General features: G+C 37.8%; 1 protein-coding gene across 8 annotated transcripts in view; it reads right to left on the bottom strand.

The window, feature by feature from the left end:
- Positions 1 to 25,890, bottom strand: part of iqsec2b (IQ motif and Sec7 domain ArfGEF 2b) — a 98,493-nt gene that overhangs the window by 5,256 nt on the left and 67,347 nt on the right. For 3 of the 8 annotated variants that reach the window (XM_048210574.1, XM_048210575.1, XM_048210576.1), the window contains exons 3-14: positions 7,702 to 7,987; positions 7,295 to 7,618; positions 5,645 to 6,684; positions 5,342 to 5,503; positions 5,000 to 5,122; positions 4,587 to 4,753; positions 4,284 to 4,423; positions 4,000 to 4,125; positions 3,747 to 3,846; positions 1,947 to 2,108; positions 1,455 to 1,652; positions 601 to 671 (exon numbers count right to left, since the gene is read on the bottom strand). In XM_048210574.1, coding sequence (XP_048066531.1) covers positions 601 to 671; positions 1,455 to 1,652; positions 1,947 to 2,108; positions 3,747 to 3,846; positions 4,000 to 4,125; positions 4,284 to 4,423; positions 4,587 to 4,753; positions 5,000 to 5,122; positions 5,342 to 5,503; positions 5,645 to 6,684; positions 7,295 to 7,618; positions 7,702 to 7,987 — 2,899 coding nt within the window. Of the gene's footprint in view, positions 1 to 600; positions 672 to 1,454; positions 1,653 to 1,946; positions 2,109 to 3,746; positions 3,847 to 3,999; positions 4,126 to 4,283; positions 4,424 to 4,586; positions 4,754 to 4,999; positions 5,123 to 5,341; positions 5,504 to 5,644; positions 6,685 to 7,294; positions 7,619 to 7,701; positions 7,988 to 9,603; positions 9,829 to 25,890 lie in introns of those variants that run through there. The other 5 variants (XM_048210579.1, XM_048210577.1, XM_048210581.1 and 2 more) reach the window with 3 other exon arrangements.

Here is a 25,890-nt window from a genome sequence, read left to right as displayed (position 1 = left end):
CTTATAAAGCACTAATGAATAATGTACAATGAGACTATGTATGTGTACTAAAAGAGTAAAAAAGGGTCTATTTTATTGTATATTTTACTTGATTTATGAGGGACACTTAATAAAATGCAGGACTTTATATAAAAATGAAGAGAACTGATATCATACAACCACTAGTCCATGCATAACATTTCAAATACCAAACATCTACACAAACCACAAAAAAAAAAGAGCACAACAAATGGATACAATAATTACTAGAGATCCATATGTCCATAAATACATATGTTTCTATAGAATATCAATGTCATGCAGATTTAATTCTGGGTCAATAAGATGTCTTCCGTTCCAGAGTAAATTTTATAAAATATTCAGCAACGTCCCGAATGATTGCAAACCTTCACAGGTAGTCTCAATGACTGATGTTATCAATTCATCGCCTCAGTCATGTGTACATTAACATTCCACGGACCACACATGGTCACACAAGATGCACACACATGGCTCTGTGTCTATGGTAAGGACACATGCAGGATGGCGCCGAGTTTTGGAGGGATTCCAGGCAGGCATGCGGGTGGTTTGGGTTTGGGGACTAAAGCTAAAGATACAGACCTCTGCTTCACTCAGACTTACTTCCATTGTACTGTCAAGGGAACCAACGCTGTTTCTGCGACCACGTTTCCCTGTTACCCAGTTAGCAGATGTCAGTCACAACTGCAGTGTTTGTGTGTGTGAGTGAGTGAATGAATGAGTGTATTACAGTGACAGTCAGTGGTAACAGAATTTTTACTTTCTTGTTGGTGTCTGCAAATTTTTTTTTTTCTTAATTGTGAGATTATTCTTGACCCAACAATCTCACCCCAAAATTACAATTTAGCCTAAAATAGGACCATATAATTGTTAGCCTCATATCATAATTGCCCAGATCATATTTCAAAGGCAGATATCACAATTTGGCCAAAAAATGACTTACGTAATAAGGATAATTATCCCAAAATAAGGGCATATAATGAGGAAAAATAAAAAGAATCCAGTGATTTTTGAATTGTTTTGACAAAAAACATTTCATATGTTATTTGTATGTTTACATATTGTAATTTAAAGGGATAGTACACCAAAAATGAAAATTCTCACCCCATGTCATTCCAAACATGTATACATTTCTTTCTTCCGCTGAGCACAAAAGAAGATATTTTGGAGAATGATGATACAATGTATGTCCATACAGTGGAAGTCAATGGGAACCGAAACTGTTCAGTTACTAACATTCTTCAAAATATCTTCTTTTGTGTTCCACGGGAGAACGAAAGTAATACATGTTTGGAGCAACATGACGGTGAGTAAATTATGACAGAATTGTCATTTTTGGGTAAACTATCCCTTAATATATTATATTTGCCCCTAATGTAGTATGGAATGAAATGATCATAATTAAATTGGCTGCCAATCACAGTAAAGTGTCTTACCTGATTCAGACAGGTCCCTCAGTGAGGAGCTGAGAGCAGTGCGTTTGAGGCCCTCTCCTGGTGAATAGTTGTCATCCAGACTAGGCCTTCCCATAGTGCCATTCACCACTTCATTCTTGACCCCACCCACTCCTCCTGCCATAATGCTGTTGGTGAGCAGGCTGGGCCGCATCACTCCCTTCTGCTTTTCCAATTCAGCTGCAGGAGGAGAAAGAACAAATATCATCAGAAGACAGTATACGTATGGAGTAACACCTTTTCCTGACCAGGCATCAGTTTCCAGCATCAAATAATTTGTCTGTAAGCATCCTAAAAGCAAGTTGTTTACAATGAGCTATTTTTGTCTTGTTTATTATGTGTTATCTCTGTGAGTCATTAGATCGGGTCATTGTAAATCCATAATGTAATTGTTGTAGTTGTAGTAATGCACCAGTAGAGGGCCAGAATAAAGTGTAGTTGATTTATGAGAGCAGCAGAGGGTGCTGTACTCACACTCCACTCTGTATTTCTCCATTTCCTGCACCTCAGCAATGCTCTCCCTCAGATCACTGACAAACCGTGTGCGGTCCTGTTGACTAGGTGCCGTGAACACGATCAAAACTTTACGCTCACCACCCGGGATAGCTGAAGTTAATTTGACACCATGGGGATAGTCTAGAGGGGAGAGGAAAAAGAGATGATGTTTATTCAGGGTTCCCAAATAACAATGTCACATTTCAATTTGTTTTTTTTAAAGTGGTCTTTACATAAGAAATCAAATTTGTCTTGATCTTTTGACATATAAGAGGTCTCTACAATTAAAACATCTTGCAAGTTTCATAGCTTGAAAAGTCCTCCTCATTATAAACAAAGCATTTATTTTATCAAGCTCCAAAAATGACTTGTTTTGATATTGCGGGATCTGTGATGTCACGTGGGCAAATTAATTTGCATATGACTGACTCCAGAGCAAGACATCGACAAATAGTTATACATTATCAAACCAACCCTTAACGGATGACATTTGCATACTTGAGTCTGTCGACAAGAGGACAAATGGAAGAGTGAATGAATGTTCTCTTTGATGTGTCCAGTTTAAAACAGCTTGTTTGCATCCCAGTGACGGTGTTATACCGCATTCTGTGACCCACCGAATTACACATAATGGTAGGTTAAGATAAAATTGGAATTTGGATTAGCTCAATACTGCACCTAGTACGGTCACATAATTCGGTGGGTCACAGAATTCAATACAACACTGGAAACAAGTGGATGATTTATTTTAATGGTGTTCCAGATCCAGAACGGAGGATTATATGTTTGTTCGGAGCATTTTGTTTTGTAAATGAGCAATGGAGAGTTTGGAAATTAACTTTTGTTGAATAATGTACGTAGCTGCCAGGATTGGATCTGACAGCAGCCGTATAAAGTAAGTAAATGATCTCATAATGATTTGTCCCTTAAATGGCGGTTTTATATGGATGTTTTCAAAACGAGCGAGTGGGCGTTGATACTGTTTTCTATGAAATTATGTTAGCCAATCATAACAGTGGCTGTTTACAGACAAGCCTTAAAAGAACCACACCTTAAAAACTGATAATTTCAGACAGTGAGTCAGAAGGAGGGTTGAAAATAATTGTTTGTCCGGAAATATGTGCAAAAAACTTTATTAACATCATAAGTGAACCTCAAGAAACATATTAAAATAATAATCCATGTCATGGACCCTTAAATATAAGTTTAAATGATGATTTTAGAGATTAAGAAAAATTAATATTGATGAATATAATTATTATGATTATAATAATTTACAGCATCTTGAGAAAACTCTAAACTAGTTCTATGTAGTCTGAATATGACATCTAATGTTATCATCTTTTTTCTTTATACACTATCATTCAAAAGTTCATATTAAACTGATGAAAAAGCGTAAAAACATTTATAATGTTAAAAGATTTCTATTTAAAATAATGCTGTTTTTTTACTTTTACTTTACTTTTTCTATTCATCAAAGATTCCTTAAAAAAGAATGATTTCTGAAAGATCATGTGACACTGAAAACTTGAGTAATCATGGCTGCTGAAAATTCAGCTTTGCCATCACAAAAATAAGTTACATTTTATAATGTAATAAAATAGAATGCACTTATTTAAAATTATAGTAATATTTCACAATATTGCTGTATTTTTGAGCACATAAATGTAGTCTGGGTGAGCATAAGAAATATTTTTCAAAAACATAATAAAAATCTCATTCACCCTAAACTTTTGAACTCTAGTGCGTATATAAGAAAGACAAAAATTAAAATCTTACAGGAGTTCTGGAACATGTGAACCTGCATCTCCACCAGAGGGAAGGACTGTCTGAAACTGTATGTTACAGAGGTTTTCTTCTTCTGGAAGATCTTTGTAACCTTGCAAAATAATAACAAAGAAAATGAGCCACTAAGCATTTTAAAGTGTAGTAACCTTACAAAACACATTCATGCTGAAGAGATGTTGCTAAAACTGCTTGGGACCAATTCATTTTGCACACATTATTAATTGATGTATGTTATTGACATTACCACAAGCAGATCGTTGAACAGGAAGACCTCTCTCTGGTGGACTCCAGACCTTTGAGGGCGGTTGGTGTCCGGGACTTCATAGAGCTGACAGCAGCACACCAGTCTGCGGTGAGGCAGAGACAGAACCTACACAAAGAGCAAATATTTACATTTCCTTTGGAACTATATTACAAATTGTTCATCAAACAGGTCAAAAGTATAATTAAGTTCTTAAACATTCACTATTCTCAAAGGTTCTAATCCAAAAAAACTTTTAATTTGATAATCGTCTCAGTAGTACTCACAGGTTTCTTGCCCACAATGACTCTCTCCACCGCTTGGACCTGAGAAACATGGTCATCATTGGTCCTCAGTTCCCACTTCTGAATGCGCTGGTAGATTCCAACTAGTAAATCACGTGGGATGTCCTGACCATTATCCACCCCTGAGAGAGAAAGAAATGACATGCACACAAGAAGAGATTTAGTGTACTTGCAAAATCCTTGACAGTTACATGTCACATTTTAAAGCAGATTGAGACTGTGTTTGTAGTTGCCCACTTGACAGCCTACTTGCTTGAAAGAGAGAGAGAGAGATTTGAATACCACCTCGCAAGTTTTTGATGAAATCGTCCAGCTTCATCTTCCTCTCCGCTTTGATATTAGGGCTGTACATGTCTGTGTTGAGGAGGATGATGGCAAATGCTAGGATGAAGATGGTGTCTGGGTTCTGGAACTGTCTTACCAGCGCTGGATTACAAACACAGTACCTCTGGCTACAAGACAGATGCAGAGAGAGAAATAGAGTTTGAGTACAAATATTGAGGGATAGATAAAACATGTTTTATAAACACATTGTACCAGATCTAAAGTCTGATATGTTGAGCCATGTTTGATGCCACTATAAAATGGCTGATAGATGAGCAACTCTGACAGCACAATAGGAACAATAGGTTTTTTATGTTACCAAGGCCCATTATTAGTGTTAATGCCATAACCTAACCCTAACTACAATCACATACCTGAAAGCCTCAATAAGTCTTTCCACTTTTTGGGCTTCTCCTTGCACTTTTATCTGAGCTTGAAATTTCCTCAACGCGTCATCGAGATCCATTCCGGAAAAGTCCATTTCATCCACAACACAACTGAGAAAAACAAAAGTGGAAGAAAATATTATGTTTATACATTCTCATGCCAAACATACTTTATATTCAGTGCATGCCTATGCATCCATTCAATTTAACATTGTTAATGATTTCATTTTTTCAAAGCCAACCTAAATGCTAATTATTTATTTAACCTTTTGTCATTTGCTAAAAGACTAATTTTAGCTCCTTTTTAGAGGATTTATTGTGTTGACTCACTCCAAAACATCTTTGTTGAACTGTTTTTGTCTGTTTCCAAGGAACTCTCCAATCATCTGCCGACTCAGGCCTTTTCTCTCCAGGATGAAGCGAGCGATGCCCACTGGTGTGTCTGACACAAAGCCCTTTTCAATCAGGTACTGAATACCCTTTTCTGGCTTCCTGCAGTCCCAAAAAAAAGGTACAGTTTATTCATGTTTTTCAATTTTCTCTTTCCTCAATCTCATTTGTAATGGCATATTCACTGGCTTGTTAAATGGTGTGATTGCTACATATAAGAGGTAGAGTTTAATTTTCTCTTACTTGTTGAAGAGGTTGAGTCCGATGCGATATTGTCTTCTCTGAACCACATCGTTGTTAAAGGCAGGAGAGTCCCAGCTGTGCCGGCTTTCTCTCTGGTAGGTCTGTTTTCCTAATGGGGGCAGTGGCTCCCGCAGACTGTCCCTTGATGAGGAGCCTGAGCTGCAATTAATGGTCTCGTTAGAGTTTGTGGTGGAGTTCAGTGAGTCATTATCACCATCCGAGCAGCACTGCTGCTCCAAGCCACCAGGTGGCAGGGGTGCTGAAGAGGAGGATGAGAGCGGTGTGGCTGGGGGCTGTTGAGGAGAGGAGGAGGACGAAGGAGTGTCGGGGTACTGGTGATGGTGGTGGTGGTGATGGTGATGATGATGAGCCATGTGGTGTGGGATATGCGACGGTATCGATCGGCTAGCTGGACGTGTTTGACCTTGTGCAGCTGTTGAGGACGCTGAACGAGCATTAGGGTTGTGTTTAAGTGTACCTTGAGGTGACCCTCCCACCGAGTCCTGCTCGTACACTAATTGTCTGCTGAGGGAGCCTCGGTCTGAGCGGTCACTCATGTCCACAGAGCTGTCACTAGGTGGTTCAATCGTAAGTAGAGGTAAGTGACCTCCCCGTAAACGGTAATCACGGCACTCTGTGCAAGGTGTGCTTCGGCGACTATTGCTGCTTCCTCCCCCCTCTGTGTCACGGCTATCCTCCCTACCACCTACCCCGCTTCCAACACCCCCCCAGAACTCAGTATCTGTGCTGCTAGGGGCCCGGTCTAGAGAAAGCGGCGAGGAAGGTAGTCCGTCATCCATGTAAAGTGTGACATCGCTGTAGGAGGTGGCTGTGCTATCCTCGTGCATGCTCAAGCCCCCTGTACCTCCTCGATCCCTGTCTCCAAGGCCTCTCCGTAAGGATGCGTGGCTGTTGCTGCTCCATATGCACTCGCCAAAGTCATCCACAACACCACTTCCATCCCCTATCCCTTCCTGGGAGTCATCTCGGCGTGGCCGACATGTTAGAGCATCATCAATGGAGTCGGCCAAGGACTTCACCTTGAGTACAAAGAAATGAACACTGTAATATAAACTGCAAAAATTTTACTTTAAGGGTTACAATAGATCACTGTCACTGGAGCAGTACCCCTGAAAGGCGCCTATACCTTAGAGTAGTACCCCTAAGATACTACTATGAACATTTTAGGAATAAATAAGGTACAAAGTTATTCCTTTAAGGGTACTGCTCCAAGTTGATGTACCCCTAAAGGTATAACTTTTGCACAGGATAGGCATTTTTCCATAGCATTATCTAGACATGATTTTACAGTTTTGGAATTGCTGCTCATCTGCTGATGAAAATCTTGCAGTACTATGAAATCATTCAAGCAATCAGTTCACACAAGGCTAAAGAAGCTAAAGACAGTACCCCACTGAAAAGACTAGCTCAAACAGGTATGTAAAACTTTGACCAACAGTCCTTCTGGTAAAGCTAGTTGACCGAAAACATCTTGCTGGTTAAGCTAATTATGAAGCCTGTACATTAGCATTCAGTGTTGTGGATCAGCATCCAAAACACTGGTGACCAGTTTTGCTTGTCTTTTCTTAACCCCCAAAGGCCCTTTATCTCTATTTTATGACTTTGAATACAGACAAACTGAGAACTAACTTGTTTAGAAAAGGAGTCCTCTAGGTGGGTGTACTCTGGACGTGATGGGGAGCTTGGCTCTGTGGTTGGAGAATGCGGAGGACCCATTCCTGGACTGTGACTGTAGTGAGTCGGGGTGGGAGGCTGAGGCTGTCGGTCATCAAACGAGTACTGCAGTCGCATGTTGGAAAGGATGATGCGCCGTGTCATGCGGCTCTCAGAAGCTGAGCTGCGCAGGCGCTCAAAGTTCTTGTTCATACGATATTGACGGAATGCTGTCTGGATGGTACGTGCTGCTCGTCTACTCACGAAGTAACCTCCATATTTCTTCTCCAGCATCTCCACCTGCACAACGACAGCCTTATCGGTTATATTTGCTCCAACAGAATGATTTGCTGCAAATCATAATACTTTTTTGCATGCCTTACCTTCTTGTCTTGTAGGTCTGTAGAGAGTTCATAACTGTCGGATAGGGCTTTGCACCTCTTGTTTTCCTCTTCCTCTTGCTTACGTAGGGCCAGGCTAGCTGGTTGGTTGCGTGTACGCTGTGCCCAGGCAAGACTGGCTGGGCTTGGAGGGGGCACAAAAGGCACCCGAGGGCCTGGGGGGCCGCAGCTGTTGTCCCTGTACCGATCAGAGCTGTACGTGTACGGAGATTTACTGCTGGAACTGTCTGAAAAGGGACGTGAAGCTGAACTCTGGGTTTCCTCCTCACTGAAAGGGGTGGGTGAGAGAGAGAGGGAGAGAGAGCAGAAAAAGAGAGATAATAATTTTGAGTCTGAAACGCCCCCATAATGAGAGGATAAGATAAAAATCTCAAGCAACTCAGGAATTCATGACATTATTCATTTTCCACTGACTTAGCATTTTGACTTTCATAAAAGCTTTAAACAGGGCAAATGTCCTAAACAAGCCTCAGGCTTTCCTAGAATTATCATACAGTTAAAAGCAAAGGCTCCAGGAAAATTAGAACAATTCTAGTTATACTTAAGATTTGTAACTAGAGGTCTAAGTAATCTAAGTCGATGTCCTAATAAAAGCTAGGTTTTTTGTATCAGAGATAATAGTTTATATATAAACAGTCTACTCTTCGTCAGTTGAGTTCACAGTATGTGCTGAAACGTTAAAGAAACTTGAAATACTGCTGTAAATTTCCTGTCAAATCAAGTTCTGTTTTTGACATTTGTACCTGTCATGTATCCAAACTGTTTTCACCTCATCTTTACACTATTGCTATGCCTTCATCTCTTGCTCCTCACAAAACTGTTCTCATCCTTAATGACTTAGTCTTCCACTTCCATAAGTGACTTACTCATCCTGTAGGGTTCCATCTGAGCAAAGGATTTATTGATACATATACCAACAAACATAAACGTAGCACACATAATGACATCAACTATGCAGACTCATTCAGTGGCCTTCAAAGTATAACATGAAATAGATTTTTGAAGAAAAAACAAATGGGTCTTGCCAGTGACACTAAGGTACTCTGTGTGGTAGGCATTCTGAGAGGTTATCACATTTCTTTGCAGTTTTTAAGGCATTCTGAGTTGTTATCATGTTGCTTTGCAATTGTTAGGATGTTCTGAATTGTTGCTAGGTGCCGGCTTATGATGTTATATGGCTCACATCTTGATAATTCAATGCAATTTTATTGTTTTTTCAGCAAGGCAAAAATTGTAATATGCTTGGAAAAGCAATAACACACTTATACTCTGAGGTACCATTCATGCCATTTATACACTGACGTTTAATACTTTGTGTTAATTGTTTGCAAACACCACTGCATAAGAAATTACAGAATAAGAACAAACGGTCTATTGACACAGGAGCATAGTTTACCGGGTCAGTCACCCCAGTGCAGAGGCGGTGACCCTTGGGTTTGCTATGGGAAACACAACAGCATGTGATCTGAACTCATATTCCTGACACAGCTTTCTGACAGGACAGTGGGTACTTCTGAATCACTGCAAGCAACTTCCTGTTCTGTATGACTAAGTCGGAGGAGGTTATTGAAGGCAAGATATTATCATATAATGCTAATGTACTGCAATTCAGACATCTTACGAAAGTATTCTCATTTTGCCTAAATGATTTCTCACTCTCTCAAGCCCACACAAAGACACTTGCATGCATACAAACCTTGTTTTGTTGTTTATCACATGTAACAACAGGTAACCATTACACACAGAAAAGTCCAGTCTGTACAAAAGCACAATACCCTCCTGTCACCCTCATTGTTTGTAGGAAACCAGAAACCTAATAGGCTTATAAAAGCAGGTGTTAGGATTAAATGCCATCAAATTAGGAAACTATAACTGTACACTTACCACATTTACTAAAAACACCTAAACAGGTGCATAAACCCACACACATGAACATCCACACTGAGAACGAGAGGAGGTTTCGCTTCCTTTAAGTCCAAATTTGGCAAAAAGTCGCTGAAGCTCCTGGAATTCACCAAGTGCTGAACTTTGTGGCTTTAGAGTCTTTCTGGAGTTATGACCGACTGTCAGGAGGTCACCACCACATAGTCACATGGCAGTGCTTAAACCCTCCCTCCTCTCATTCTCTCTCTCCGTCTCTTTATTTACATTACACAAAGTGCGCTGGTGTAGTTCACCAAAGTCAGTAGCTTGGAAAGTGTGACCAGTAACTGAGGCTGGAGTTTCTGGACCGATCAGCATTAGGATCTCCTGCAGTGTTTGTATATGTCGTCTTCTTTATATTAGATTGAGTCTAGAATCGTTTTTCACAGAGGTGTTTGTGTTAATCGCCTATGAAGTTCGTAAAAACTTGTGTTCCCCTATCTTTTGTGCTGGTCTGTATTTTCCACCCCTAATATGGGTGGTTTCCTGTTTTTGTATGGAGTGGACAACAGATTGAAGAGGAGGAAGGAAGAAACAGCAATCGTCTTTTGAGCTGTACTGAGTTGTACCCATTTGAAAACAAAATCATAAAAGAGATCTCTGAGAATTGTTTCTCCTGGAAATGCAATGAGATCAAATGAGAAGTAGCTTTTAAGATTTTTTTTTTCTGTTGAGAAAAAGACCACAAGTAACATGTTCTCAAATGTTCTCTAGAGTTTGAGAAATTTCTTAAATTTGGTTAGATTAATAAGGCTGCAAAGAAATTTCAATGCAAGCTGAAACATTTCTAAAATGCAATTTTTTTATAGCGCTCACTGTACAACAATTGTAACATTTGTATCTATTTCAGTTTTAGGAGAAACATGTAAAACTAAATTGACACTTATCATATTTCTTATTTGTGTTTCATTTAAAGGGTTAGTTCACCCAAAAATGAAAATTCTGTCATTAATTACTCACCCTCATGTCATTCCACACCCGTAAGACCTTCGTTCATCTTCAGAACACAAATTAAGATATTTTTGATAAAATCCGATGGTTCAGTGAAGCCTGCATTGCCAGCAAGACAATTAACACTTTCAAGTGTTTGGCAGTTGTTTGATTTACGTTCCGAACCACTGATTCAAAACAGAAGATTCGTAAAGCTTCAAAGCTTCATGAAGCAGTGTTTTGGAATTTCCCATCACTAGATATTGTTGAATAAAGTCATTATTTTGTTTTTTCTTTGGCACACAAAAAGTATTCTCGTCACTTCATAACATTAAGGTTGAACCACTGTAGTCACATGAACTGTTTTAAATATGTCTTTAGTATCTTTCTGGGCATCTGAAAGTGTTAATTGTCTTGCTGGCAATGCAGGCCTCACTGAGCCATTGGATTTTATCAAAAATATGTTAATTTGTGTTCCAAAGATGAACGAAGGTCTTACGGGTGTGGAACGACATGAGAGTGAGTAATTAATGACAGATTTTTCATTTTTGGGTGAACTAACCCTTTAAGTTTCTTTTAATTATGATAGAACAACATCTGAGCAATATAATTTTCCCCTTGGGACTTCAGAGTAAGTAAACTTAAATCAAGGACCAAAAAGGTTCGAGTTTATTCCAATATTTCCAATATTCAGATCAGATCATTGGACTGAGACATTGTGTTTGCATATTAAAGGAATAGTTCAAACATAAATAAATGAAAATAAAATAAAATAAAATAAAAAAAATTCTCCCATTACTTATCCTCATGTTGTCCCAAACCTGCATGACTTGCAACAACCTAATATTTACAATTTTTTTATAATAAAATCACAGTGGCCACTATTATTTTCCTGTGCACCAATACATCTTTTACACTGGTACACAGAAAAGGCAGAAGAAGCAATTTTGTTAAAATTGTTCCCTTATGTACTTTTTCGCTGATAGTCATGCATGTTGTATTAAATTTCCCCCCGCCAGTGTTTTTTAAAAAGTTGTCAGCCAGCGACAGCATTTTTTATCCTTTTCATAAAACTTTCATGGACCCCAGAATATTTTGTTGTATGAATATCTGAACATACAATATATCAAAAGAAAGAACAGAGCCTCTGCTTTTAAACAAAAGAAACATTTTATTCTTCATGCATTCTTTTCTTTTTATTCAACACTTGAATGTGGGAAAATTCATTTAAAAATTCATACAAAAACTGTTTTTTTTTTTTAAATCAAAGACTACATCCAGATGGGATTCAGAATCAAACGTATCAAAACATAGATAGAGTAAATCAAGTCAGTCAACACCCCCAAAGCTTGTACAGTCTTATACCTTTTATTTTCTCCATCCTGTCACCTGTGGAGTTTGGATTCCTTGCCACTTGCTTAGTTGAAGACACTTAATATTAAACAATATTATTGATTTGACTGCAGTGACACTATGAGAACTGAACTGAGCTGGACGATGACATCACTGTTTTCTGCAGAACTGCTTTATAGATGAAATGAACTAATTTAATAATCGATGATCTTTACAACAGAACTGAATCAACACTGAACTGACTTCAGCTGAACAATGACACTTTTTTCTTTTAGAGCTGCTGTACAGCCGACGTGAACTCTGTTTGCATCATTGAATCATTTTCCTGTTATCACTGTAAAGCTGCTTTGAAACAATCTGTATTGTATAAATCACTATAGAAATAAAGGTGACTTAACTTGACTAACTTAACTTGAATTTTTATGCTGTTTAATGTTTGATGATCATGTTACATGTGCGTAAGCAATGCTTCTATCTATTGTTTCTGCTTCTTCTTCGCCTTCGGAAGCGTTGTGTCATAAATGTGTGTCATAAATGACGGAAAATTCCAACAATGGCAGGTAAAGAGTTAAATGTTAAAGCACAATATACTGTCATTGCATTGAATTTCTTCCACTAGATATACAGGTGCTGGTCATATAATTAGAATATCATCAAAAAGTTGATTTATTTCACTAATTCCATTCAAAAAGTGAAACTTGTATATTATATTCATTCATTACACACAGACTGATATATTTCAAATGTTTATTTCTTTTAATTTTGATGATTATAACTGACAACTAAAGAAAATCCCAAATTCAGTATCTCAGAAAATTAGAATATTACTTCAGACCAATACAAAGAAAGGATTTTTAGAAATCATGGCCAACTGAAAAGTATGAGCATGTACAGCACTCAGTACTTAGTTGGGGCTCCTTTTGCCTGAATTACTGCAGCAATGCGGCGTGGCATGGAGTCGATCAGTCTGTGGCAGTGCTCAGGTGTTATGAGAGCCCAGGTTGCTCAGATAGTGGCCTTCAGCTCTTCTGCATTGTTGGGTCTGGCATACTGCATCTTCCTCTTCACAATACCCCATAGATTTTCTATGGGGTTAAGGTCAGGCGAGTTTGCTGGCCAATTAAGAACAGGGATACCATGGTCCTTAAACCAGGTACTGGTAGCTTTGGCACTGTGTGCAGGTGCCAAGTCCTGTTGGAAAATGAAATCTGCATCTCCATAAAGTTGGTCAGCAGCAGGAAGCATGAAGTGCTCTAATACTTCCTGGTATACGGCTGCATTGACCTTGGACCTCAGAAAACACAGTGGACCAACACCAGCAGATGACATGGCACCCCAAACCATCACTGACTGTGGAAACTTTACACTGGACCTCGAGCAATGTGGATTGTGTGCCTCTCCTCTCTTCCTCCAGACTCTGGGACCCTGATTTCCAAAGGAAATGCAAAATTTACTTTCATCAGAGAACATAACTTTGGACCACTCAGCAGCAGTCCAGTCCTTTTTGTCTTTAGCCCAGGCGAGATGCTTCTGATGCTGTCTGTTGTTCAAGAGTGGCTTGACACAAGGAATGCGACAGCTGAAACCCATGTCTTGCATACGTCTGTGCGTAGTGGTTCTTGAAGCACTGACTCCAGCTGCAGTCCACTCTTTGTGAATCTCCCCCACCTTTTTGAATGGGTTTTGTTTCACAGGGTGCGGTTATCCCTATTGCTTATACACTTTTTTCTACCACATCTTTTCCTTCCCTTCGCCTCTCTATTAATGTGCTTGGACACAGAGCTCTGTGAAGAGCCAGCCTCTTTTGCAGTGACCTTTTGTGTATTGCCCTCCTTGTGCAAGGTGTCAATGGTCATCTTTTTTCAAGTCAGCAGTCTTCCCCATGATTGTGTAGCCTACAGAACTAGACTGAGAGTCCATTTAAAGGCCTTTGCAGGTGTTTTGAGTTAATTAGCTGATTAGAGTGTGGCACCAGGTGACTTCAATATTGAACCTTTTCACAATATTCAAATTTTCTGAGATACTGAATTTGGGATTTTCCCTAGTTGTCAGTTATAATAATCAAAATTAAAAGAAATAAACATTTGAGTCTGTGTGTAATGGATGAATATAATATACAAGTTTCACTTTTTGAATGGAAGTAGAGAAATAAATCAACTTTTTGATGATATTCTAATTATATGACCAGCACCTGTATGTATATAACACTACACCATATTGTAAAGAAAATAATAGATGCTAATAGTTAGCCTGCACTATCAACACTGAGTGTATTTATTATTTAAGCATTTGCAATGATGTAATTATTTTCTTTGCAAATATTGTTTGCTAGATGACATCATATTTCTACAGTGTGAAAGGGCAGCTGATAGATTACAGCTCTGTGTAGACGCCTGAGCAAACATACACACTATGAGCTTACTAGGCTACTTTACATAAGTAAATGAATTATTTTCAAAGTTGCTTCCAAGACTTAACCCAACTGAGTGCAGGCTATATGTTATTTGCTGTTTTCAATTGTTTTCTAGTAGCTTTAAACCTGCAGTTGCATAAATGTAAATCCCATAAATGTACACTGAATGAAGGATGCCATGTATATCATTGAGGCTTGAGTAACCACATATCAATGCACTAAAACTTACTTATGCTTGACTTTAATATTGGTTCGGAAGTTGGCCGTAGCTTAGTTTAGCCCAGCTACTGCAGAATGGTTTAGAAATGCAATCTGGCATCTGCTGCCTACATTCAATGACAAACCTGTAGTCCTGTTTTATTCTGGGAATGCTGCTATAACATCTGCTCAAAAATTGTCTTCTTGCATCTCACATCTTCCTTTTCCACAATCCTCCCACTCCTCCCACCCACTCTCTCTCACACACACATGTAGGAGTGAGGGAGGTAAGGTTGCTTAGTGACAGTTGCTGTGAGACCGCCGTGGGAGGTGAGGCAGTCATTAGAAAGAGTGTTGCTATAGATACAGAGTACTAATACAGTAACCGTGGGTGTTGGTGGATAAGTTGCAGGTTGTAAGATTGTAAGACTTTGAATGTTACAATGGATGAGTAAGATTAGAAATTACCTACTCAAATACACCCAATTAAACAACACATTCAGTATGTGCTACAGCGTACTGTAAATGTAGAATTTGGATAAATAAAAAAATAACATTCAAAATTAAAAGTATAGTCCACCCAAAAATGAAAATTCTGTCATCATTAACTCACTCTCATATTGTTCCAAACCTGTAACATATAAGAAGATGTTTTGAAGAATGTTGATAACTAAACAGTTTCAGTTCCCATTGACTTCCATTGTATGGGCAAAAAATACAATTGAAGCCAATGGGACCTGAAACTGTTTAGTTACCAACATTCTTCAAAATATCTTCTTTTATTTTCAGCAGAAGAAAGAAATTATACATTTGGAACAACCTTGGAGTGAGTAAATGATGACAGAATTTTCATTTTTGGGTGGACTATCCCTTTTAATCACTATGTTATATTAAATTATACATATAGCCTAAGTTATATATACTGTATATATGTTTTTGTCAGAACAATACAAAAATCAATGTATTTTTTGTATGATTCTAGGAGAAGATGGATAAAAATGGATAAAAAGTACAAACAAAAAATGTCAATATAATTCATTATGTTCATCATGGTTCATTAAGTCATTTTTAGTGATTTTTATTTTCAGAGTAAAAAAAGAAAGAAAGAGATAACCAACACAGCAACAGTGAATGTTTTTTAAAATGTGGGGGTTGTGGTTAGGAGTGTTGCCAGATCTTGCTAGAAAAACAAACATATAAACAAAGCCCCCCAAGGGAAAGGCTACGACAGGGCTTGTTATGATAATGGGTTATGGTACCTTTAAGAAAGGTTCTAGTTTATGTGATGCTGCACCTTTAAGAGTGTGCGTTGCAAAGAAAAGAAGTGACTGCAGAGTCTGTGTTAATATGCAAAAGAGAATGACAGAGTAAAGTTTTCACAGTTCTGTTAAGCACTGCCTGGCCTCCATTTATTATAGGACTAATGACATTATTAGTATGTCTTAAACAGCGGGTGAGTCGAGCAATAGCAGTGATCCTAATACACAAGCGCTTTCGCACCTAATAGTTCTAGGAACTAGCCACTAGGATAATTCCCAGAGAACTAACTTCTCCCCCGGGGCATGTTCCTGGTTGCATTTGCACCGGGAATAGAAACTATCAAATAATATACACTAACAAGAAGCGAAACTCAATAGAACGTTCCATTGAAACGCCGGCGCCAAGCAGCAGCCCTACATTTCCGCCATTATACTATACATATTTCCACTATAGTTTCTATGGCAATATCAGCTGATTTGTTAAAAAAAAAAAAAAAAACCTACATTAAAGCTGCAGTCCGCAACTTTTTTTGTGTTAAAAATGTACAAAAATTATATAATGAGAATATACAACATGAATCCATTTTCTAAACTGTGTTTTTGTCTTATCCTGAATCATTATGGTACACTTATAATAAATGTTTATATTCGGACTATTTCAGACCAGACTGGTAGGACTCGCCGCAGAGTATCACAGTAACTGCGTGACTCGCCATAGACATACACAGAGAAAAGTAGCTCCGGCTACAATGTTCTTCCGCAAGACGCGTGCAGTTCTGTTTATTAACCACTAGAGGGCCAAAAATCTCGGACAGCAGCTTTAAAGCTGAAATCCAACCTGAATGATGACAACACAAAATAAAATACTATCTCTAGTGATCATCAAATCCTTTTAACAGTTTATTCTACAGACTTTGTGTTTAACAATAAATATATAACAGAAAATAACAGCTTGTTTTTGCAGCGTTGTATGTTAAAGCAAAAGTGTCCAAAAGTGGGAATTATGCGATAACGGACACAGCAATGCATCATATATTATAAGATCATTATGTTTGAAGCGTGAGCCATTAAAATGTACAATATATACATTTCAATTCAGATAGTGAGTAATACTAGCCTATTATTATTCCATTAGGTCTGATCTATATTGTTCGCTGCTAACATGATGATCTTAAATGCATTAATTATTAATTTACTATTAATAAATGTGTAAAGTTGCATAAAATGGAAATAATCAATACAGTAGGCTAACTACGTTAGGCTACCTCAGATGGTTGAATGGTTTCATTCCACAACTGGTAAAATAAAACATACATAATGCAATACAACATTTACTGTAGGTGCCATAAAATTTACTGATGACTTCATTTTAAAAAAGGTTCTGTTTAAAAACTGGTGGATGGAAGACGCCGTGATCGGAGCTGTGTGTAGATGATGAGATTTAAACGCATAATTCACGTGAATGAAAGAGCAAAAAGTGGAGCTAAGAGACAAAATCTCTTATGACAACTTTCAATATTACTAATCATCGAGGCGGAGAAAAGAGCACAACCCTGCAGACAACAGGAAAATGCCGTTATTGCTGTTTCCCATGTTCGTGAAGTAATATGTTTACACTGCTTTTTAAAAATGCTGGGTGCCAGTGTTTCACATGCGTTTAACCAATCAACACACTCATGTCACTGATAGTTTCGTTTAGACCCTACTCTGAAGTAGGAGCTAATTTAGTTTCCCCAAAAGGAGTTCCTAGAACTAAAATCGTTCCTAGTTCCTGCGATGCGAAAATGGCAAAATCTGGGTACTTTAGCCAATAGTTCTAGGAACTATGGTTCTTCTGGTGCGAAAGCCCCTGGAAATTGTGGAAATAAGCCCCCAAAACACATCCCACTACTGGCCATATTTAGAAGAGTCACTTATAATAAGAGGACATGCAACACTGGGAATTTTTCATGATTTTTTGGTTGTTTCCCCCATCATTATAGAAGAGATTTATCTTTATCCTTGCTTTCAGTTTAGGAAGTAGCAGGCCAGCCCGGTCAAGTGCTTGTTAAACAGCAGGAATGTAGTAGTAACTTGCTGAGCAGGTTGCATCAGAAACATAATATGTCCAAATAAACTTTTCTAAGAACTAAATACTCAGCATATTTTGCCCTGCAAAACATTCACAAACACCAGAGCCATACTGAGTGGTCCCAAGACGTACTTGGACAGTTTGGCATTGACAAACTAAGAACCATTTATGTAAAGAAAGACAACACAAATAGACCTTTCAAACCAAACATTTAAAGTACACATGAAATCAAAATCGACCCTATTAACTTTACTAGTGCATATTACTAGTCTTGTGGTGAACAATTAATACGTGCAAGTTAAAACACAGAAAAAAATTGTTTGTTGCGGTAAACTTTAATCAAAATCTGAAAAGTTACTTCCGGTCTGGAATGGCGTTCCTTCTCTGATAACGTCAGTTTGACGGCTTTGGTTGAAAACGCGTAAACCACTCCTCTCCAACTGTGATCGAGATATGAGCGAGATATGGAGAGGAGGAGCGCTAAAGTAAAACTCTGCCCTCTATTCAATATTCAGTTTCACTTGGAAATACGTCACAACACTGGAGAAAAGTCGTTTGCAACTTCTGGTTCATGCGGACTTTAACAAAAAAGTTTGGTTGTGAAAATTTAATGAAACTAGTTCTGAGAAAAGGGACTAATATAATTTATGGGCAGATGTCATTTGCTTTGACACTGAAGTGATTGCAGTGTCAAACAGTGTGCAAACATTTTTTAGGCCTTATGTGTTGTGTAACAAAATACCATTAAAACAAAAGAAAGAAAACTGCTAAATAAAATGCTGCGTAGATGCTTTTACAGCTTTTAGAGCAATTGCAGTATGTTGTCTATTTTCAAATGTGCTTTATAAATCCAAAGTCTTTGTAACACCATCCATATGCGTTCCATTGAGTTATAATCTGTCAAATCAGTTCAGCTGCAGGTCAGCTCACAAGACACGTGAATAGCATTCCTTCACATAATGAGCTGTAATTGCTCTGTAATTTGGTGAGACTGTGATCTGCATTCATTGTCTTCATACACCTTGACTAAATTAGTCCCTGATTATTTTTTAATTGGTGGGAAGAGACCTTTACAACACAATTCATACAAACATACAAACAGCAACATGATAAACATCAAAATATTTAAATAATGTGCTGTGTTGACAACTAAAGAAAAATGATGGACATGCCACACATTTAAGCAACTTTTGTACTTAAAATAAGTGTTTTCTACTTTTATATATTTTAATATGTAATTTTTTTTCCTGTGATGTGAAAGCTAAATTTTCAGCTCCAGTCTTCAGTGTCACATGATCCTTCAGAAATCATTCTAATATGCTGATTTGCTGCTCACCTTCTTATCATCAATGTTGAAAAAAGTTGTGCTGATTAATATTTTTGTGGAAACCATGATACATTTTTTTTCAGGATTCTTTGATGAATAGAAAGATTAAAAGAACAGAATTGTTTGAAATAGAAATTTTGTAACATTATAAAAGTTTTTACTGTTACTTTATCAATTTTAATGCATTATTGCTGAATAAAAATATTTATTTAACATGTAACAATGCTACTCTCATCAAGACCTTCGTTCATCTTCGGAACACAAATTAAAGGGGACCTATTATGCAAAATTCACTTTTGCATGGTGTTTGGACATAAATGTGTGTTGGCAGTGTGTGTACACAACCACCCTATAGTGATAAAAATCCTTTTTTTAATCCCAATAAATCATAAGCAGTGTCTCAAAACAAGCTGTTTCCAGATCCCTGGCAATGTGACATCACATTAGCCACAAGCCCCATCCACGAATGTTGACAGACACTGCCATTTTAACATAGAACCACTCTGGGGTGCATTTCCCGAAAGCATCATTAGCCAACTATGGTTGTAAGTCCCATTGAACTATATTGTAGTTCGCTTTGGGAAACGCACCCCTGAGTGAGTTCACAGCGAGTTGTACACAGTCCGCCATTGCTGCTCTGATGAGAATGTCTCCCAAGTGTTTTAGGTGTTCTGTAGCTGGATGGATTAATCCACATAACTCTCTCAATTTACTCCCTAAATCTAAGCCACTGAAGACGAGATGGATTAATTTTGTTTTCAAAGAAAATGCTCCCTCAGCTCTACTGAAATTCGAGAGTCTGTGCGAATCATTTCACACTGGACTGCTTTGTGAACGAATGTCAATACAAAGGGACAATACAAAACAGGTTGTGTTAAAAAGTTGTTACTCAAGGATAGATCACTAAACTGTTTGTGATCCAGCTTACAGCCTCCAGAGTGATACTGGATACGGTAGTAATGAGGATGAGAGCACTTTATTACAGTTCATCGGAGTTGATTTACGGATATAATGTGTACCAGTTTATTAAGCACCACCCGAAAAGGCATAAGGTCTTTATATATTTGTTTACTGTTAGTTGTAACGAGTGTTTCTGTGTACTTTGCTGTGTATCTTGATGATAATGCAAGGGAGAGAGAGAGAGTTTATGCATAATATTTTAATGCACACATGCACTGTTTTATTAAGCTCTTACAGTGATTTTCTAGAGTGAAAACAGATGCTTCATATTTTTTGTGAAGTACAATAAACATTGTAAAACTCATCGGTAAACAGGCTTGTACTAATATAGTGGATAAAAACAAGAAGACAATATAAGTTATAACCATAATTAAACTAAATTACCTGTTCTATCTCCATGCTGCATATATTTGCAGTTTTTGACATTATAGTGCGTCTGTCTCCTGACACCGGAGAATGAGCTCTTGAAGCTCTGCCCTCTTAAGCCGGGAACTCTCATTAGATGCTTAAATCTAGTGTTTAAAAAATAAATGAAGTGGCCCATTTCAGTCTATTAACCAGGATGACATGACATGACTTGAAGAAAGTGTCCTTGAGAGACCCAATCAAAGAGCTGCACAGAAAAGTCCCGAAAAGACCTGACTGATTTTGAGACAATCTGTATGTAATAATGGGAGAAACTGTCCAAATAACTGTCCACAACGCTGGTTGATACTTCACCAAGTCAGCCAAAGGAAGATCTAAAAAGTCCTTCATAAAGGTCGCAAATCATGCAATATTTATTATTTAAAAACATTCTTAAAATGTTGGAACCTTTTCAGTTTATGGTGATATGGTAAAGCCAATAAGCATGGCAAAAAGTCTATAACATAATGTGTGGGAAAACTGAAAAGGTCTGATGGCACTGCAGCTTCACAGAGTTTGAATACACAGGAGAGAAGCCAAATGGGCGTCATCAAAGAAAATCAGTGAGTTATTGAGGCGAACACCAGGAATGGGTTGTCAAGACCAGCTTAAAAAGAGGATCAAATTTAGTCCTTTTAAAGTCGCAGATTTCACAGATTCTCTTGAGCCAGTATGTAATCAGTGCTATACAGATACGCTAATCCAAGTCATCCACAGGGATGAAAAGCGGCTTTAAACACCACATAAACACGAAGATAGCAGAGTGGGTAAAAGCAGTGAAGTGTTTCAGCTGCCGTTCCAATAATTTCATTACTCATTGACTGCCGACACATCACAGAATTATGTGTGTCTGTTTTTATTTCCTTTTGCTGTCATGAAATGACCCACAGGTTAGACCAGAAGGATTATTTTAAAGTTCAAGGTTCTTTATTTTTCACACAAACTTGATGTAATTTAGTCAAATGAAAAAAATCCTTAAAATTCCTCATCCCACACTGCAACAAAAAGTTGAACCAACATCAAATTAAGGACATTAACGTGTATAATTAAAATAGAATACGATAAAATATGAGCCTCAAAAAATATTGTGTGAATCAAATAGAATAGAATATAGTAGGTAAATAAAAATGTAAAAATACAATGTAGAAACAGAAACTGAATGCAAAAACACAGAAAATATACAGTATACAAAAAGGTATAAGGTAAAAGAAACAAAAAATATGTTAAACTGAGCTTATAACACAGTCTTATGATTTGATTATTTGTTCAAATGGCTGCGCATAATCAAATTAGCTGAAATATTTAATTAACTGAAATGCAAAGGGATGTAGGACTTTATGTAGACATTTTTTACACACAGATTCTTTTTGGATCATTTTATTAATTCATTCTTTTACATTAAAAAAAGCTGTTTAACTGATATTTTGTCTCAGTGGTGTTATGTTATTTTATTTCATTTTTAAATTAATTTCATTTATATTTTTGACCCCACTGACTTTCATTACGTGAACAAAAAACAGTTCTTCAAAATATATTTTTTTATGTTCCATAGAAGAAAGAAAGTTGTACATGTTTGGAATGACATGAGGGTGAGTTAATGTTCATTATTTTATTTTATTTTATTTTATTTTATTTTATTTTATTTTATTTTATTATTTTATTTTATTTTATTTTTTAATTTTAATTTAATTTAATTTAATTTAATTTAATTTAATTTAATTTAATTTAATTTAATTTAATTTTTAATACAATCTTTTTTGACCCCACTGTCTTTCATTACATTTACAAAAACAGTTCAAATATTCTTCAAATTATATTTTAAGAAAGCTTTTTTAAGATATTTTAAAATAGCTTTTAAGAAAGCTATTTCTTTAAACTAGAACAGATCACTTTTACTCAGATATGGTGATGTATTCACTTGAAAAGATGATGAAAATGAAAAAAAAAAAAATGAAAAGAACCAGCCAAGTTCATCTGAATACAACTGCCTTAAGTTTCATTACAAGCAGAACCACAATCCATTTGACCAGTGCTACTGCACACTTGAGGGTCTATGTATTACTTAAAACGCTTACCTCTTCTCTTTTCCAGCATTCACTCTATCCTGTCAGAGAGGTCCCATACATGCTGATTATTCCTCATCCATCCTCAAAGCACATATACCCCTTTTATCCTCCCTCAGCTTGTATTTCCCCCCTGCACACACACAGCTCAGGGTCTCAATGGAGCTCCTGCCATCTCTCGATGACACACAGACAAACACAAAAGGTATTTTCACTTGTCTCTCTCTGCTAAAACATGTTCAGCTGTTCTTTAGCTGCTGCTTATAATGAGTATAGAGTTGGTAAACACACTCAAACCGCCTATATTATATTGCAGGAAATAATAGTCCTAAAAATAAAAAAAGAACAAAGGGCAAATATGACCTCAGCATTTCCTCCTGTGACACAGTAACACCATTCACACATAAACAAGAAAACAGAAAAGTTGACAACACTTTGCATATTAATCTGTATACATTTCCCTAGAGTAAAACTGAAAGTATTTGAGCTTCACCTTGTTCTGCCATAGTACTAATATCATTAATAGCTCTATAAAAACGGTCATAAACATTATATTCATATCAGTAATCCACAAACTCTTTTGTGTGATGGACACTGGGGACAATATTGTATAATGACAAACATATGAACGCTTACCGTGTTGCTGGTACAGACAGTCAGCCATTCACACTGATCCAATGTGACAAAAACCGCACCCTCATACAAGTGCACTCGCTCAAACACATACTGCAGAGTTGAATGACTACATTTCTGACAGTCTTTTGACAGCTCAAGCACAGGGAAAACAATGTGTATAAATATAGCTGCCTGACGCACATATGCTGATTATTGCTACAGAATTAACACTGACGGAAGTGAGGAGAGAGGGAGTGGGAATGCTAGCATTAAAAAAAAGGGACACTTTCATTTCATACATGCATTCCTGAACAGCATGTGTGCAATCAAAAGTGGGCGGGGCAAAGTTCATGTGGTTCAGGAACCTGCAGGGAAAGTAAAAAAAAAAAAAAAAAAAAAAAGCTGATGAAAGATTAAGTTAATGTTTCATTATGAGTGTGTGTGTGTGTGTGTGTGTGTGTGTGTGTGTGTGTGTGTGTGTGTGTGTGTGTGTGAGAGAAAGAAACAGAGACTTTTCAGCCATCACATTTATTCATATCTACAGCATTTGTGAGTTTCATTTCAATAAAAGCACCTTGTTTCCATTTTGTAAATACAAGTTTGTTTGTGGCCTAAAGTGAGAATCACATTTGATAGTGTGCTTCTGTTCCTTTACATATAATATATGCATATCATTAAATAAATAACATTGTTAAAATGTCAAATTATATTTGAAACTCTTTCTATTATACATCTTTGCCATTCTCAGGAAACGCTGCCATTTGTGTATTAAATGTGTCACTTTTATGCATATGTTTGTGCAATTTCTGCAAAATTTAAGCAAAAGTTCACACAGAAGTCACTTTCAAACTAAGCAGCTTTCTGTTGGTCAATGCGATGAATCCATGTGACTTCCTTGAACCAACTGTGAATTCTGCATGGGGAAATCTTTCATCCTTAAGTTAAATTCCCATGTGGAGTTCTGTTGAAATGACTGGATTTCACTTAGGGTGACCAGATGAGATTGGGTGAAATTCGGGACGGGGGGGGGGGGGGGGGGGGGGGCTTCTATGATATTAGACTGCGTAGCCTATAATAAAAGATGATGAGCTTCAAACCTGAAACATATTTTTATTCAAAGATCAACAGTCTGTCATTAGTCTTTAGTCTGCCACAAAAAACAACATTAAAATCATGAACTCAAATGTCATTGTGAAAAGAAAAAAAACAATGACTGTTGTAAGTAACAGTGCGTAAATCAGACCTTTCTGTATAGCCTAACGCTAATAAGCTTAAACGAAAATAACGAAATAATTGTGTAGTGAAGTATTCTTTTGTACACAGTGCACCTTTTGCACTGTCCTCCTCGCGGCTGCAGCAACTTGCGCTCTTCTTCATCAAGGCTTAAAACAAAAAGGACATGCATATCTAAATTCGCACCTATGGTATTTTTTAGAACATTAGAAAAAAGATACTGCAGCCAATGAGCAGCCGGTGGGGCTGGTTGCAGGACGAATCAACCTCCGCAGACAGTTTTTAATGTTTATGAGACAATAACTACTCAAGATTTTGCTTTAGTATAATTTTCAGGACAATTAGGGACAGATTCGGGATTCGGGACAACAGTTTAGATTTCGGGACTGTCCCGAATTTTTCGGGACGTCTGGTCACCCTAATTTCACTTGTGAAAATTTGCCAAACAATGGCATTTGCACCTTTTTTTAAAAGAAGTTTAAAGAAGCCCTATTATGCTCTTTTACCAAAATAAGTCTTGATTTTGCTTTTGGGGTCGATTAGAAAAGGTTTTCATGCTTGAATGTTCAAAAAACACATTACTTTTTACAAATTTTACATTGGTGCAGCACCTCTCTTCCCAGTCTGTCAGTAATGCTCTGTTTAGTTCCTGTTACTATAAAGCTCCTCCTTGCAAAAGCGCAATGCGCTCTGATTGGACGGCTGGATCAGTGTGTTGTGATTGGTCAACCGCATTGAGCATGCTTCGGAAATGTCACACCTCTTACCATAACCGCATTATGCCTGGTACACATTGTACACATTTTGGGCTGTCCCAGATGAAAGATGACCAATCGTGGTGATTTCTGTGATCGTGGCTCCTAAACAGTGGTACAGTGAGAGAGGTTCAAAGATGGCTGTTGTCATGCACTTGCAACCAAATGTAACTGGTTCTCCTCCGAGCGGGATTCGACCTGTGGACTCCGGCGTGGGAGTAGGGTGCTCTAACAAGAAGGCTAAAAACCACAGCCTCTAGTGTCAATCGCTAGACCACCTCTTAAGATCAGGGAGGTGAGGTTTAAGGCCAGAACACACCAAGCTGACGCCGACGAACTAGTGGCAACGAAAGCAGACTGCAGGGTTGGCTCACGTCGGCAGCGTCTGTGTCCAAAGTTGTCCTGACACACCAAACCAACGCTAAACACCCGACGGCCAAGCAGTCAGTCAGTTCTGCGCCTGTGTGAGATGAAATGCCTTTCCGAAACAGCAGGCGGCAGTAGCTGAACAGCCAATCAGAATGATCCAATGGCCCGACGGACCGACGAGCTCCAACGCCGATTTAACATGCCGAATCGGCCAAAAAAAGGCCGACGAGGACCAACTTCAGCCGACGGTGCGGAACACACTGAGAAAACTTAGTCGGCCGACGAAGAAAAACTGCC

Source organism: Megalobrama amblycephala, linkage group LG12 (assembly GCF_018812025.1).
Source record: "Megalobrama amblycephala isolate DHTTF-2021 linkage group LG12, ASM1881202v1, whole genome shotgun sequence".
Classification (NCBI taxonomy): Eukaryota; Metazoa; Chordata; class Actinopteri; order Cypriniformes; family Xenocyprididae; genus Megalobrama; species Megalobrama amblycephala.
This window is presented reverse-complemented; position numbering and strand designations above follow the sequence as displayed.